Raw genomic sequence first — 14,762 nt, 5'->3', positions numbered from 1 at the left:
TAAGGCCTATCGCGGCATGGGAAGCCATAGCAACCTGCTCCTTGCTGCTTGGCACAATTGCTTGGCCTACCGCACCATGAGTAACATCGTTGGGATCAGACATTTTGCAAACAGCCTACCAATTGCAACAATATGCTCTGATACCACTTGTCATGGTCCTTGAATAATCACGACTCAAATCTGCCAAGAATTGGCTTGGATTCATGTGACCTTAGTCCAACCAAGAACTAAGTCAGCCCCCTTTCTTAGCAGTGTACAACAAATATGAACTACTATAAAGAAGATGCCAACAGAAGCTAAGTATAAAAAGGAAGTTAGTTGATCCAATAGAACTGTGCTAAGAAAGATGGAAGGAAGGAATAAAACTTATATTACTTGCAAACAAATTATTTACAAGTGGAATGTACAAGGATGCGGGTTTCAGCTAGCATAGAGAGTTTTTACATGTGTGTATAAATGAATACAAATGGCATATTTATAGGTTACTAGCCGACCTAGCTAGTGATGGAGGGAGAAGTTTTAGAATTTCCTAAAAATAGGGAAAATAGCGAAAAAATGGCAGCCATATAAAATTGGAGACAATTCTAAACAATGTGGGTCCCACAGAAAGTTCTACTTGCTTCTTCTTCCAGCCAGTAGAAAAGGACAAGGAAGCTGCCTTGCTTCTGCTTGCGTGCCCAGCAGCACATGTCCAAAATTCTGTCCAGCGCCTAGCTAAAACTGGTCCAACATGTCCTAGGCAGTACTGTAGCGCCCCTAATTAGATTTTGTTTGGTTCTCGCCCCAACCAGACCTCACGCCTGCGAGGATTCTCACCCGTCGAACCTCATTGGGCAGTTCGTAGGCCTGCGGTCATTTTCCCCCGTGGTTTTGCAGCTTCAGCGCAGTACCGCAACTTGTGTTACTAGTGCCAGCGCCTAATTGGACCTTGTTCGCCTATAATGAACCTCTTTCCTTTATAAAAAGTTTTGGATTTACTAAAGCAATTGCGAAGACTGCAATAGAGGGGTGGTAGGGCTTGATTTTAGAATCCTAAATTAAACGTCTCTTGGCCATTTTGATTGGATTGTCTTTAAAACAGCAAAAATCTTTTTGCTTTTCCATTTTTATTCCATATAATAATAATAATAATAATAATAATAATAACGCCTTAATCTATTAAGGGCTAAAATTAAAATAATTCAAAATTTACGCAAATTATTAATTTTGCCTTAACAATTTTGACCTCCACCTTTCCAATTAGTATCTAACAGAATAAGCCTTTTTTTTAAAAAGAAAAATATTAATTTTAGTCAAATATTTGCATAAATTATCTATTTTAGTAAAAAAAAGAAATCAACTGCTACACTGTTTTACTTGGTACTTCTGATTTTTTAAGGAAGTTCAAATGTAGAAAAAACTAAAGTTGGACAACAATGCGTTGCTAAAGAAACTAGTTTCATACCACCACCATTAGAAAAAAAAAAAAAGAAGAATTAACACAAATCAAACGATTGATTTCAAGAAGCATCACACTTATTGTTTTTTATATGGATAGCCTTGTTTCTTTGTCGAATTTTACATGGATAACTTAAATTTAGCAATATATTACAGATTTACATCCTTTGGCCAAATATACAAAGGCCAGTCAGGCCCTTTTTACATGCACTAATCACTGAGAACAAATCCTCTATGTGAAAACAAGTCATCGGCCAGTGAGCTTGACCATCCACGCACCACCCAAATAAAGACCCAGAAGAGGTGCCGCTAAAAGCACCTGAGTAAGAGGATCAGTTGATGGAGTGAGTACAGCAGCTGCAACAACTGCCCCGACAACCACATATCTCCAAATTGACAGCATTTGGTCCCCTGACACTAGACCCACTTGTCCAAGTAGAACTTGTATAACAGGAACCTGTAGAATCACATAATTTAATCAACTATCGAACCAGATTAGGTAAAATAATTTAATCAACTATCGAACCAGATTAGGGAAAACTGCAAGGTTTCTAGCGTTCAACTGCAGGGTTTTGTTATTTAGGTTATAATGATCACAAAAAGAAAGAATACAGAGAACTCCACAAGGGATATCTGAGAACTGAGAACATATTAATAGAACTACTCTTACATGTTCATGCAAACAAGCCAGATACAAAATTCCCAAACCTAGGCAGAGAATGAATCAAAAGCAAAGGAAATGTTGGATTATTGTACCAATAGAAAAACGAAATCTTATTTGACAAGGCAAGATAATGAAACTGATTTCAAACTTCAAGAGGCTGACATTGCATGTAAATGTAAAGGCAAAATGAGTTGGAGGGCAAAAAGTTTTACCTGAAAAGACAGACCTGTGCTGAACATGAGCACAAGCACAAACTCAAAGTATTGGTCAATAGACCATAAAGATTCCACAGCTCCTTCTGCATAGCTAACAAAAAAATTTAACGCTGCTGGAGTCAGAACCAAATAGGAGAAGACAATTCCAGCATAAAAGAGTACTGAGGAGCCTAAAACAATTGGCCCCAAGAACCTTCTTTCTGATCTTGTTAAACCTGGAAGAACGAAGGCTATAATCTCATAAAGGATAACTGGGCTTCCCAAAAGAAGGCCACAGTATCCTGATACCTGCATGGCACAAAAGGTTCTTGTTACTATCAGCAGTAGCTTAATCCCAACTGAAACCCAATGATTTTTACTGAATGGGATACTGAAATTGAAACACAATTACCATGGAATGCTAAGCATGTTGAAATACTATCTGACAATGGACGACAAGTGATAAAAAGCACATAATAAGGAATTAGCTAGTTTAAGGTATGACGTATCAAGGCCATGATTTTTACTGAATGGGATACTGAAAATGAAACACAGTTACCATGGAGTGCTAAGTATGTTGAAATACAAGTGATAAAAAGCACATAGTAAGGAATTAGCTAGTTGAAGGTATGAAGTATCAAGGCCCTGATGGTCTTAAAGACCAGGGGGTTCAAATAAATATGGAGAATGCAACCATTCAAGCAAATAAGTAATAATATTGGATTTCAGATTTCCGACAGACATATCCACTCCTTCAGATCCTTTATAATTCCTTTCCCACCGAATGACCACATTAAGCAGTGATGCATGTTCAAAAGAGTATAAATTTATCCAGCAGAGGAACTAAAAAGACAAAGTAACCAAATTTTCATAATTACACAAAAATATAAATTATGTAATCCTGATATGCACAAATGCCTCATACTGACAACACCATATGCTGAAATCACATTATGTCAAGGTAATGTAGATAGTTGGCCCCTCAAAAAATTTTTTCCATCTTAACTCCTTTTCATTTTCCACACAAGCTATTTCATACTTTGAGATAGCCAAAGTGAGCCATGAGCTGTCACTACAATATAGGGTCACGTGACAATGATCTGATAAGTGGAAAACGCGGTACCACTAGAGTAAAGTAAGACCCAGACACCTCAACATCCGATTTATCACCAAGACTCGCCCTCCCCTGAATAGGACGAATCTCGACATACAGTTACCGTTAGCGGGCACAATTCAGCATGCCCTCGTTACCATTGTTACACCTGTAATCACGGGATCATCGACCAATTAACCCAGCAGGATCCTTTATCAGGTTAGCCGGCCACATCATTGTCGAATCATCAGAAGATGCTATATTTATCTCCATCCTCTTACAGTATAAAAAGAAAATGATTACAAAAGTAAAGGTATGCAATTCTTACACAACTATATTTGAGTTCTAAGCAATTCATTACATTCACTCCATTCGCCAGTTTGTTAGTTTGTTGACTTGATCATTGGAGTGACTATCGTGGCACCCACCATCTCACGTTCTCTTTCTTGCAGGTTTAGCTAATCATAGCACAACTCTGTTTTCCGGCCGCATCAATTGGTTCCATTGTCGGAAAATCCATTGAATCATCTCCGTTTATTTAGGTTACGACTGGTCTCCTACTCTTTTTCTCATAGAAAGAAATCTCTCTCTTCTCTCTCTCAAAATGGCTGCATCATTAGGTTTCGTTGTCAGGCACAGGGCCAAAGCGGGTTCCGCTAGTCCAGGTCACAAGGCAGGTTCCACCAAACCACAATTCGAGCGTTGGTCCTCTAAACAAAGCCACAAGACGGATTTCACCATGCCAAATCACAAGGCAGTTCTGCTAGACTACAATTCGAACATTGGTCCCGCTAAACAAGGCCATAAGGCGGATTTCACCAGACAAAATCACAAAGTGGGTTTTGCTAGACCACACTCCAAAAATTGGCCCCACTAAACAAGGCCACAATACGGGTTTTGCCAGGTCAGATCACAAAGTAGGTTCTGCCATACCACAATCCAAGCATTGGTTTCACTAAACAAGGTGGGTTCCGCGCGTTAGTTCCACTAATCAAGGCATTCATGTGGAGCCACAAGGCAGGTCCCGTCGGGCTCAACTACCAAGTATTAATCCCCATAAAAAGTTCTAAGACATTTGATGTCCAAGGCCACAGGGCGAGTATAAGATAGGCCAAAAGATCGGGCGTTGATCCCACTAATCAAGGCATTTGTGCCAGGCCAAGAGGCAAATTTCGCCATACTCAACTACTAGGTGATAGCCCCATATAAGATTTTCGATGCATTTGAGGCCCAAGCTACAAGATGGGTATTCACAAAAGAGTACTAGCTTCAAAATTATAAGAAATCCTATAAGGTATCTCAGCTCCAAGGCAGATATTCGCCAGGCCATATGTCCAGGTATTAGCCCTGCTATTCAAAAGTTTTCAATTTATTTGTCACCATTATAGTGATCGAGTGTTAATCCCTTCACAATCTTTTAAAAAAAATTATTTAAGTTTTGAGTAGATAAGATTTATGGTTGGTTATTGATCATATCAAACCATGAAAATAAAATATTTTTCATTCAAATAAAAGACTTATTACAGGGCAGGAGGGACATCATCATTCGCCTCCTCACGAGCTTCTGTTACAGATTCATCATTGGCTATGACATCAGAAGCTGGGTTAGGAGAGTTTGTTAAATTTGGACCAGACCTAACTTACCCCAAAAGCTAGCTCAAGGGGAAAGAGTACCTATACCCATATAAAGGGCATATTATCCCTTTTTCAAACCGATACAGGATTCAACGCACACCCTCACGCCCAGGACCACACTAGAGTGTGACACATTGGGAGGTCCAACATCAATGGGGCGCTCTAATACCATGTTAAATTTAGGCTACGTCTAACTTACTCCAAAAGCTAACTCAAGGAAGGGAGTGCATATGCCCATATAAGGGGTACATTATCTCTTTTCCAAACCGATGTAGGATTCAATACACCCCTCACGCCCAGAACCACACTAGAGCGTGACATATTGAGAGGTCCAACATCAGTGGGATGCTCTCATACCATGTTAAATTTAGGTTAGGCCTAATTCACTCCAAAAGTTAGCTCAAATGGGAGGAGTGCCTATGCTCATACAAGGGGCACATTATCTCTTTTCCAAATCGATGTGGGATCAATAGGATTGTCTTCAATTAGCACTTCTTTGTCCTGCCCATCCTCATCCTCAGCGAAATGTCATCGACCCAAAAAAAGTCCTTTGCAGGAAAATGCCTGAAAAGCTCCTTCTTGACGGAGTCTTGGTCTTGTACGAACATCTCCCCACCCTAGGCAATCATATGTTGAAATTCTATCTCAAGCTCAGCAACCCTGATAGAGGCGGCCCTGACCTCTCAACTTGAGCCTGTAGTTCCAGGACTTAGCGATGCAACAGGGCCATTTGATTCTCGGCAATCTTCGCCCGATTCTCAAGGACCAGCTTGGAAGCATTGGCCTTACTTAGCTCAGTCTGAAACTTGTCCACGGACTCCAGAGTCTCCTTCATGGCACCTTCTACCTCGTCAATACGAGCTTACAACCTCGAGCATTCCTCTGCCAAGAACCTCCTGTCTGTTTCCTAAGCACCACACTCCTGTCTCAGGACTTTATTACACTCCTTAGCCACGTAGACACATAAGGCACTCTCTAAGACAGAATGCATAACATTATCAAAAAACTCATCCGTCTCGAGCTCATTCAGACGACGGCAATCCCCGAGCCTCAAGACATTCTTGGTCAAGAGGACGGCCACGTTAGAATCATCAAAGAGAGAAAGCGTCCGGATTAGGACCAATGCTAAGCGCTAGATGCTGGGAGGCCATGAGGAGTCAATCTCCACGTTGGCAGGAACAAGCTCAGTAGGAGCGGGGATAACAGCAGAAAGCTCAAAAATGGGGGTAGATCCAAAGGCGCCCATGGCAGAAGACTCAGGCTGTAAGTGGACCGACTCTTCTACTATAGGTTGGGGAAGAAGAGATTACCCCAGCGGCAATCTTGCCTTTGTGGACAACACGTGTCGCTTCAGCAAATTTGCTTCTTGACCCAGCCACATCTACGTATATTGAAAAGTAAGTTAGACAAGTTAAAATCTAAAAGAAGGTAGAAAGATACCCTGATCTCTGGCCAGAGAAGTGCTCTTCCTGAGGCTGGAAAGGCTGGGCGGGCAAGAATCCTAAGTCTGACTTGCCTGGAGATGACTTTGCCAAGATAAAATGGTGTTCCTTACTGCCTAAATGATGTCCATTTTCTTTGGAGACTTGGCTATCGTCAAGAGAAATTCTAAAGCCTCATCCTCATCCCTCCTCGATTAGACTTATCCTTTCTCAGTTCCACCCATAGATTTCAGCTCATTTGAAGGCGCCCAAAACCCCCTAGACATCCTGTGATGATGGACAAAAAACTTGTTTTTCCATCGCTCTAATGAAGAAGATATCCGATCGAACATCGTTTGACATTTTTGCCTGCTAAAAAACCAAAACTCTTCATTTTTGCGGATACCCAGCTAGTACAGCTAAGAGAAAAAGGCTACGCTTGGTTCAATGTTGTTATAAAGATGCCACATAATTCTCCAGCTATTGGAATGCAACTGGGCGACCGAAAGCTTATAAAACCGAAGGACATCAACAAAAAACGGATCCATAGAGAACCGAAGACCCGCATTTAGCTACTCTTCAAAGACTATAACAGTATCTTTCGTAGGAATCAGGTCATTCACACGAACTTGAAAAAGGGGCAAAGATATGAAAAGTCTCTCAAAGAATCTGATATTTATCATGGAGGCGACCCACATCTTACTCTGATAGGATAGAGGAATTTCGCTATTCAGGCTAATTTCGCTCTCTTGAGCCGCCCTCAGTAGAACAATAGGAGTCGGGGCACGGATGGGGCCGTCAGAGGAGGAGCTGGAGGCGAAACCTCTATTAGGAGTAAGAGAAAAAGAGGAAGTATTCCTGTTCATTGTAAAAGGAAAAAAGAAAACAGAAATTACCATGAAAGTAAGGAAGTGTAATCGGAAAAGGAGCGACTGAATTTTTCTGAAAACAAAGATTACAGTTGAGAGCAAAAGTGATATTTGGAAAAGAAGAAGGGTTCTTACAAGACGGTTTTAACGGCAGGCTTTAAATAGGGCTCGAGAAATGGAGCAGCCGTCATTAAAAAGCTAGACAGGCAAAGCGGCGTGAGCTAGGAAAAAACTAATATCCATAAGCCACGTGCCCTAAATCGTGAGAACAACTATCACCTTCGAATTTGAAGAATCGAAGACCAGCGAAGAGACCTCTAATGTTACATAACAATCACCCAAAGTGAGCCATGAGTTGGCACCACAAAACAGGACCACGTGGCAAAAATCTGAAAACGCGCTCCCATCCAAAAAAAGGAAGACTCAGGCACCTTAATACCCGGTTTATCACCAAGACTCGCCCTTTCCTGGATAGGACGAGTCTCGACATAAAGTTACCATTAGCAGACACAATCCAGCTTGCCCCCGTTATGCCTGTAATCACGAATCAACAACCAGTTAACTTGACAGAATCCCTTATCAGATTAGCCAGCCACATCATTGCTAAATCATCATGAGATGCTATATTCATCTCCATCCTCTTACAATATAAAGAAAAGAATGATAACAGAGGCAAAAATACGCAATTCTTACGCAACTACATTTAAGTTCTAAACAATTCATTACATTCACTCTATTCATGAGTTTGCTGACTTGAGCATCGGAGTGGCTGCCGTGGGCACCCACCACTTCACGTTCTCTTTCTTGCAGGTTTAGCCAATCACAACACAGTTCTGTTTTCCGGTCGCATGAGGTATCTTCATCCGTTCTCCTTTTGCACTACCTTTCCATTTTTCTTTTATATTCTGCTGATAGTTCTCTTCCAAGTTTCGGACTAGGGTTCCACCCAATATGATATTTGACTTCCCCTACTACCTTTGTTTTCCACAACTTTCTGCAAGCTGGTATCACATCTAAAAATGAATAATTAACTAAATGTCATCACTCTTTTTACACAATGGAATGGTGTGTCATTGAAGGCATTTATATTCTATCAGTAGCTCAATCATTATAAAAAGGAAGCCAAAATTTAATTAAAGAATAAGAAAGATGATGAAATAAAGAAAAACATAGCAATCCTCCTTTTCATTGTTAAGGTAAACATAGATTATGAATTTCCTGATTAATTTTTTGAATTTCAGAACTAGGTAGCTATAAGCCTAATAGTTACACATTCACCCAGACCGTAAACATATTCAGGTGCCAAATAAAGAAAATAGAAGCTGCACATACGACCAACCAAGGCCACATAAATCCAGCTTCGCCATCAAGTCTGATAAAAAAAACCCTTATAATTGCAAATCATAAAATACTTTCAAAGGCAATAAATCTGTTAGTTCCATCTAACCTTCAATGTTGTAAAGAAAAACTCTCCTGGAGCTAGTTGCAGAAAGCGTACACCCTGTGCTTTAACAGGAGCTTCAAGAACCATAATAAGTTCTTTTGAAAATGCAAAGCATCCCAAGATAGCAGCTCCAACAGCCAAAACTGACACAAATATTCTCTGACGTAGTTCTTCAAGATGATCAAATATACTCATTTCTTTATCATCGGGAAGGAGCTCTTTACTGGGATACAAGAAATCATAAAGTGCACTTCCTTCAGTATTTTGAGCAAAGTTTTCTAGTGAGCTGTCAGGCATATCTGTAATGTCCATTAAAAAAAAAAAGAAGAAAAACAGCAAGTACAAAATAAGGTCATTCTTGATAACATGAGAAAGACATCAGCAGACTGAAGAGAGAGTATCATCGACAGTTTATCGTGCAGATTTATGTTTCTAATCTTGCTCTCTTTAATTAAAAAAAGAAATCCAAGCTTTGCCCAGAATCTATCATATCTTCCAATGACATACTACCAGCTAACAAACAGAGCATATGCAAGCAAAAGCGCTAAACACAGATTAGCTAAAAGTTTTGAATTCACAAAAGAAAAAAGGGGAAAAAGACAAATTATGATTTATCCCCTCACCAGGCCTATCCTCAAGAGCCGAGCCAACACCTCCACTAGTAGTAGAGCTGGTAGAAGGTGACTCCGGCTGCTTCTCGCCGATATCATCGTCAACAGCAGCGAAACAAGCGACTCTACTGAAACGTGTAGTGCTCCGCAAACTACCGAATCTCAACCTCCGTCTCCTGGATGACGAAGAAGCCAGTTGTTGTTGTTGTTGTTGCTGCTGCTGCTGGTTTCTAATAGAAAGGAAGCGCTTACAGAAGCAACCATGGAACCGTAAGTGAGGGAAGAGAGCGATGCTCGTACTTCCCATCTCTCTCTACCTCTGTTATTTTGATTTTCAGTTCAAAAAATAGAATAAAAATCGGTCGCCGTTAGCTTTAGTAGCGGGCCAATGTGATCGGTGGTGAATATTGGCTTGGCACTCGTTGGCTGCCGATAATTTTAGATTTTTTGGACAAGGCGCATTTTAGCTTAGATGAAACGGAAATGCTAACTGGTGCCATTTGTCCACGATATGCCATTCACTCTTGGAGTTACCCGGATGCGGTATTGGGTTAAAGTCCGATCCATAAAAATAAAACCAAATTGGCATTCCAATATAGACTTCAAGACGACGACGCTTTGCTCATTCTCCTTTTACAATTTTTTAAGGTGTAATTTTTTATAAAATATCAAAATTGTCTCCTGTAAATTATTAAATTTATTATCTTTTGCCTTATATGAGAAACCAAAAACAAAAAACGTTTTCCCTTGAAGCCACATTTGTAGAGCTTTAATTTCAATGCATCTGGAACTAACTGCCCAATGCCTCCATCACGCGACCATAGGTCCTTGATGGCCTCCAAAATTACTTGGACAATTCTCTCAAAGATGTTGATAGAATTTTCATTTCTCCTATATCAATACTTAACTCATTGACTCAGATTTTTTCCTCTTCCCTGCCTGTAAACCACTTCTACTTTCTTCAATTTGTGTTGTTATAGTAGCAGAACTGGTTTTGGTGGAGTCACAGAGTGGACACTTGGGTTGTTCCTGCTCCAGTAAGTGGGGCATGATAGGAAGAGAAATTGATGGATCTTGCATGTTAACTTTGCTCTTACTTAGACATCAAACTGATAAAAACTGAGATGGACTTTTCCACTATTTGTTGAATCCATAACACCAAAAAAATTAAATTATTACATTTAGTCAGTTCGATTTAAAATTAAATTAAATTAAATAAATTAAAAATTAAAATTTTTATAAATAAAATAAATTTTTAATTTTAATAAAAATTATATAAAATATATTTTAAAATTTTAAAATATATATTTTTATCTTATGACTTTGTTAACTATTAGTATTAGAGTTAATATTAATAAAAAGTATTTATTTAAATATATTAATTAGTGAGCATTAAAAGTCAAGTAAAAATATAAATATATATCTAATAACAAAAATATTAAAATAATTTTTATTCAAACTATATTATTGCATTTAAAAATATGCCTTTCTTGAAAAGTTATCAGTTACTATTATCTTAGTTTTTATAAGAAAAAACAAACTTTTTGACAAATAAAATATTAATTATATAATAAAGTAAATTATTGAAATAAATAATAAGGTAGAAGAATCCAATTTTAAAAACCGTAAATTACAAAGCAGAAGATTGAAAGTATCGAATGGGGCTTAGTTTTACACTTGAAAATTAATATTTGATTTGATAGAATTGAAATTTGGGTTCAGATCTATGAAAGTTAAAGCCACAAAATGACTGTTTTGTCTTATTTTCACCCCCATAATTTTCATTAATTTGATTTAATATCTTGTCTGCTTCCCATCTTACTTGACATTGCTAGAGATGCTTGCAATTTGGCAAAATTTTGATGGGGAGAAGTTTTAAATAACTTTCTTGGCACTCGCAACTGCAACAAACAAGAGGGGAAAAAGAAAAGTGAGCATACATAAATCCTAGATTTTCTTCCCTACCAAACAAAATTCACAAGGTTTCCATGATAAATCACTGGAAACTCCTATATATGTAATAAGACCACTATGTCATTCTACCACCCAAAAGCTCAACAGTAACTATTGACTGCCCTCAGGAACACTAATTTCTGCTGTCTGAAGCACACAGAAGCAAAAGCTAACTGTTGAAAGCAAGAATCTTTCGAGTGGAAATTCCCTTTTCCACCACAGTCAAAGGTTCTTTTCAATTTTATGTCCTAAGAAGCCAATTTTGGTGGGCAGAGGGAGAGAAGAAAGAGGGAAAGATGAGAAAATCTCAAGAGGAATATGTATGCTCATTCCTAAGTACCAAACACAAGCAACAAAATTTTGGACCATTCCCAAGTTAAAGGAACAAAAGAGCTCCTAGATGTTACCAAAAGAGAAACTAGCCCTTTAATTAGTTTTCTCGGCTCCATTTATTCCACCAAAATTTTTAAATTTATTAAAAAAATTAATAAAAAAAATATTTTTCACATTAAAGTTAAAATTAGGCATTATTAAGAAAAATTGTCTTTTTCTTTTTAAAAAAGAAAATTCACTTTCTAGACTTCTTGTATTAATATCACTAAATTTTTTATGTAAAAATTTATTAATATTCTTTATTTTTTCAATATTTCAATTAAAGCTATAAAAAAATATTTTTTATACATAAATTATTTTCTCAACTCTGTTTATTTTACAAAAATTTTTAAGTTTAATGAAAAAAATTAATCCATCATATTTTCCTAACCCAAGGTAAAATTAGACATTATTAAGAAAAATAACTTTTTTATACAGAAATTTATAAATATTTTTATTTTTAAAATATTATAATTAAAAGCTATAAAGAAAAATTAAAATATTTTTTAAAAAAATATTTTTATATAGAAATTATTTTCAGCGAACAAGGTTATTGTGGATATTGAGCTTGTCCAAGAAATGGCAAGCAAAAAATTTCAAGGACCAAGAGAGCATTTCATTTTCTTCTAGCGTCTACAAAGGATATTTTTCATATGCTTAGTAAAGCCATAACAAGGACCCTAAATTTCTCGCCAAGGTTTAAATTTAGCCCTTGAATGGACCGTCACTTTTAGATATAAATTCATTTCCACTCCTTTTCTCTGTTTCAAACTTTTCAAATCTTCGTATAACAGCAAGAGAGAGAGAAAGAGAGAGAGCAGCAAGAGGGAGAGGGAGAGAGAGGGAGAGAGAGGGAGAGAGAGGAAATGGCTGCTTGCTGTTGTAGAATCACCTTTCCAGTCAGGTGGATTAGCAACAATACCCATGATTCTAATAAGCAGAATTTGCACATAATTAAAATCAAAGGGACCTTATCTAGGCCGCATAAGGTTGATTCACTCAGCCAAACTGCAGGAGTAGCAATCACTTCTGTAGCTTCTGTTGCTAAAAATCTCTCTCCCCTAAAAGAGCAAATCACTCGTCAGAACATTCCCAACAAGAAACAGTACGTTGATTCTCATCGCCAAGGTCTCATCTGTGAAGGCGTTGGCTACAGACAGACTGTTGTTATCAGATCCTACGAAGTTGGTCCTGACAAAACTGCTACACTCGAGAGCATCCTCCATCTTCTTCAGGTGAGAAACTTTGTTTAACTTGTTCAGATTATCCATAGCTTGTCTGTATATATTTACAAAGAACATGAGTGTAGGAAACAGCGTTGAATCACGTATGGCTGTCGGGACTTCTCAGCAATGGATTTGGGGCTACACATGGGATGGTTAAGAATAATCTCATCTGGGTTGTCTCAAAATTGCAAGTTCAAGTGGATCAGTATCCAATCTGGTAAGTTTTCTATCATGATTCACGATGAAAAGAAGCGTAATTAGCATTAAGGAATATTCATCTGCAGGGGAGAGGTGGTCGAAATCGACACGTGGGTTGGGGCATCAGGCAAGAATGGAATGAAGCGAGACTGGCTCATTCGAAGCCAAGCGACAGGCCATGTCTTTGCACGGGCAACAAGGTCTGTTCTGAAATAATTTTCCGACGGTTGTGTTTCTTTCTCCATCATGCTTCTTGTTCTCAGAATAATAATAATAATAATAATAGTGATTAAATGTGAAAAACAGCACTTGGGTGATGATGAACGAGAAGACCAGGCGGCTGTCGAAGATGCCAGAGGAGGTGAGGGCTGAGATTTCTCCATGGTTTATAGAGAAACAAGCAATCAAAGAAGAGGTCCCTGAGAAAATTCCAAAGTTGGACGAGAAAGCTAGATATGCCATCACTAACTTAAAGGTGAACAAATCAATTCTCAACCAAACCAGAAAACAAACAAAAGAACAAAACATTAACCGCAAATTAATGTTATTTTCTGACATTGCAGCCCAAGAGGAATGATTTGGACATGAACCACCACGTCAACAATGTCAAGTATGTGAGATGGATGCTAGAGGTAATCACTAAATATACTGAGCAAAATCCAGTCTTCATATTATTTTTTTGTAGCAATTATTTGATGATTGATTAATCAACTCTTAATTGCACAGACGATCCCCGACCAGTTCTTGGAGTCCCATCAACTCTCAGGAATGATACTAGAATATAGAAGGGAATGTAAGAGTTCAGACATTGTTCAATCCTTATGTGATCCTGAAGAAGATGGGATCATTAACAGTGGATTAAAACAAGCTAATGACAACCCTCTGATAAATGGGTTCTCATTGGCGTCTGAAATCATGGAAGGAAATGGACTCCTGGGATCAAAGGACAAGGCACCATTAAGATATACACATCTCCTTCTAACCAAAGGAGAGACTCGAAATGAAGAGATTGTTAGAGCGAAGACAACATGGAAGAAAAAGCAGAAAATTAAGCCATTTTCAACCTAGCAAGATTTAATTTAAATTAAAAGTATTTTTTCTTCAAGTAGAAGAGGTTTAGCAATCTGGGTCGTCCTTGTTGAACATAAATTTCAGACCTTTGATCCTCAGATCTAGCAGGAGAAGGTATGGGTAATAATCATTCAAATTAAGATGGGCATACATAAGATTCCACAAGATTTTTGGAAATACATGGTTTGATTGGTTGGAAGCTGAATGATCGTTGTGCTAATAATGTCCTACTAAGGGGTGTCAATTGAACAACATCGATGAAGCAATGGGACCTGTGAGATTGGAATTGGACTACTGTACAACGTTGATCCTCCCCATGATTTTTGGACATGCTGCTCTTGATTGATTGGAAGCTGAATGATGGCTACGCTAATAATATCCTGTTAAGGTTGCCATCCAAAAAATTAATGGGTACTTGATTGTAATTTGTTGTGTACTTAAAGTGATGACCGTGAAAGATGACTTTCGCTTGTATCTAAAAAGATCCATTAAAAAAATTACTTTCATTTGTATGTGGAAAAAAAAATGGAAGCATAATTATTATACTACAAATATATCCATTATTAGTAACTCA

At 38.1% G+C, this 14,762-nt stretch overlaps 2 protein-coding genes and 1 long non-coding RNA gene across 3 annotated transcripts; 1 reads left to right on the top strand and 2 right to left on the bottom strand.

The window, feature by feature from the left end:
- Positions 1-1,493: 1,493 nt before the first annotated feature.
- On the bottom strand, positions 1,494-9,844 carry LOC110600023 (sec-independent protein translocase protein TATC, chloroplastic). The gene is made up of 4 exons (XM_021736705.1): positions 9,381-9,844; positions 8,761-9,056; positions 2,314-2,604; positions 1,494-1,894 (listed from the first exon to the last, which is right to left on the bottom strand). The coding sequence occupies exons 1-4, from the start codon at positions 9,673-9,675 to the stop codon at positions 1,685-1,687; spliced, it is 1,092 nt and encodes a 363-aa protein (XP_021592397.1). The 5' UTR covers positions 9,676-9,844; the 3' UTR covers positions 1,494-1,684.
- LOC110600024 lies at positions 3,766-8,754 on the bottom strand. Its single transcript, XR_002485633.1, has 2 exons — positions 7,449-8,754; positions 3,766-7,302 (listed from the first exon to the last, which is right to left on the bottom strand). It is a non-coding gene; the product is annotated as an uncharacterized LOC110600024 (long non-coding RNA).
- Positions 9,845-12,435: 2,591 nt separating the features above from the next.
- Positions 12,436-14,740, top strand: LOC110600005 (palmitoyl-acyl carrier protein thioesterase, chloroplastic). The gene is made up of 6 exons (XM_021736673.2): positions 12,436-12,928; positions 13,003-13,136; positions 13,204-13,317; positions 13,424-13,592; positions 13,681-13,749; positions 13,844-14,740. Exons 1-6 carry the CDS (start codon positions 12,560-12,562, stop codon positions 14,183-14,185), a joined length of 1,197 nt encoding a protein of 398 aa, XP_021592365.1. The 5' UTR covers positions 12,436-12,559; the 3' UTR covers positions 14,186-14,740.
- The last annotated feature ends 22 nt before the right edge of the window (positions 14,741-14,762 follow it).

Source organism: Manihot esculenta, chromosome 14 (assembly GCF_001659605.2).
Source record: "Manihot esculenta cultivar AM560-2 chromosome 14, M.esculenta_v8, whole genome shotgun sequence".
Classification (NCBI taxonomy): Eukaryota; Viridiplantae; Streptophyta; class Magnoliopsida; order Malpighiales; family Euphorbiaceae; genus Manihot; species Manihot esculenta.
This window is presented reverse-complemented; position numbering and strand designations above follow the sequence as displayed.

Excerpts from the sequence above, each read along its gene's own strand:
- LOC110600023 (XM_021736705.1), bottom strand. The coding sequence starts at position 9,675 with ATGGGAAGTACGAGCATCGCTCTCTTCCCTCACTTACGGTTCCATGGT. Across the intron at positions 9,057-9,380 it reads GGCTCTTGAGGATAGGCCTG|ATATGCCTGACAGCTCACTA; the intron begins GTGAGGGGATAA and ends TGGACATTACAG. Across the intron at positions 1,895-2,313 it reads GCACAGGTCTGTCTTTTCAG|GTTCCTGTTATACAAGTTCT; the intron begins GTAAAACTTTTT and ends GTGATTCTACAG.
- LOC110600005 (XM_021736673.2), top strand. The coding sequence starts at position 12,560 with ATGGCTGCTTGCTGTTGTAGAATCACCTTTCCAGTCAGGTGGATTAGC. Across the intron at positions 13,137-13,203 it reads GTGGATCAGTATCCAATCTG|GGGAGAGGTGGTCGAAATCG; the intron begins GTAAGTTTTCTA and ends ATTCATCTGCAG. Across the intron at positions 13,593-13,680 it reads ATGCCATCACTAACTTAAAG|CCCAAGAGGAATGATTTGGA; the intron begins GTGAACAAATCA and ends CTGACATTGCAG.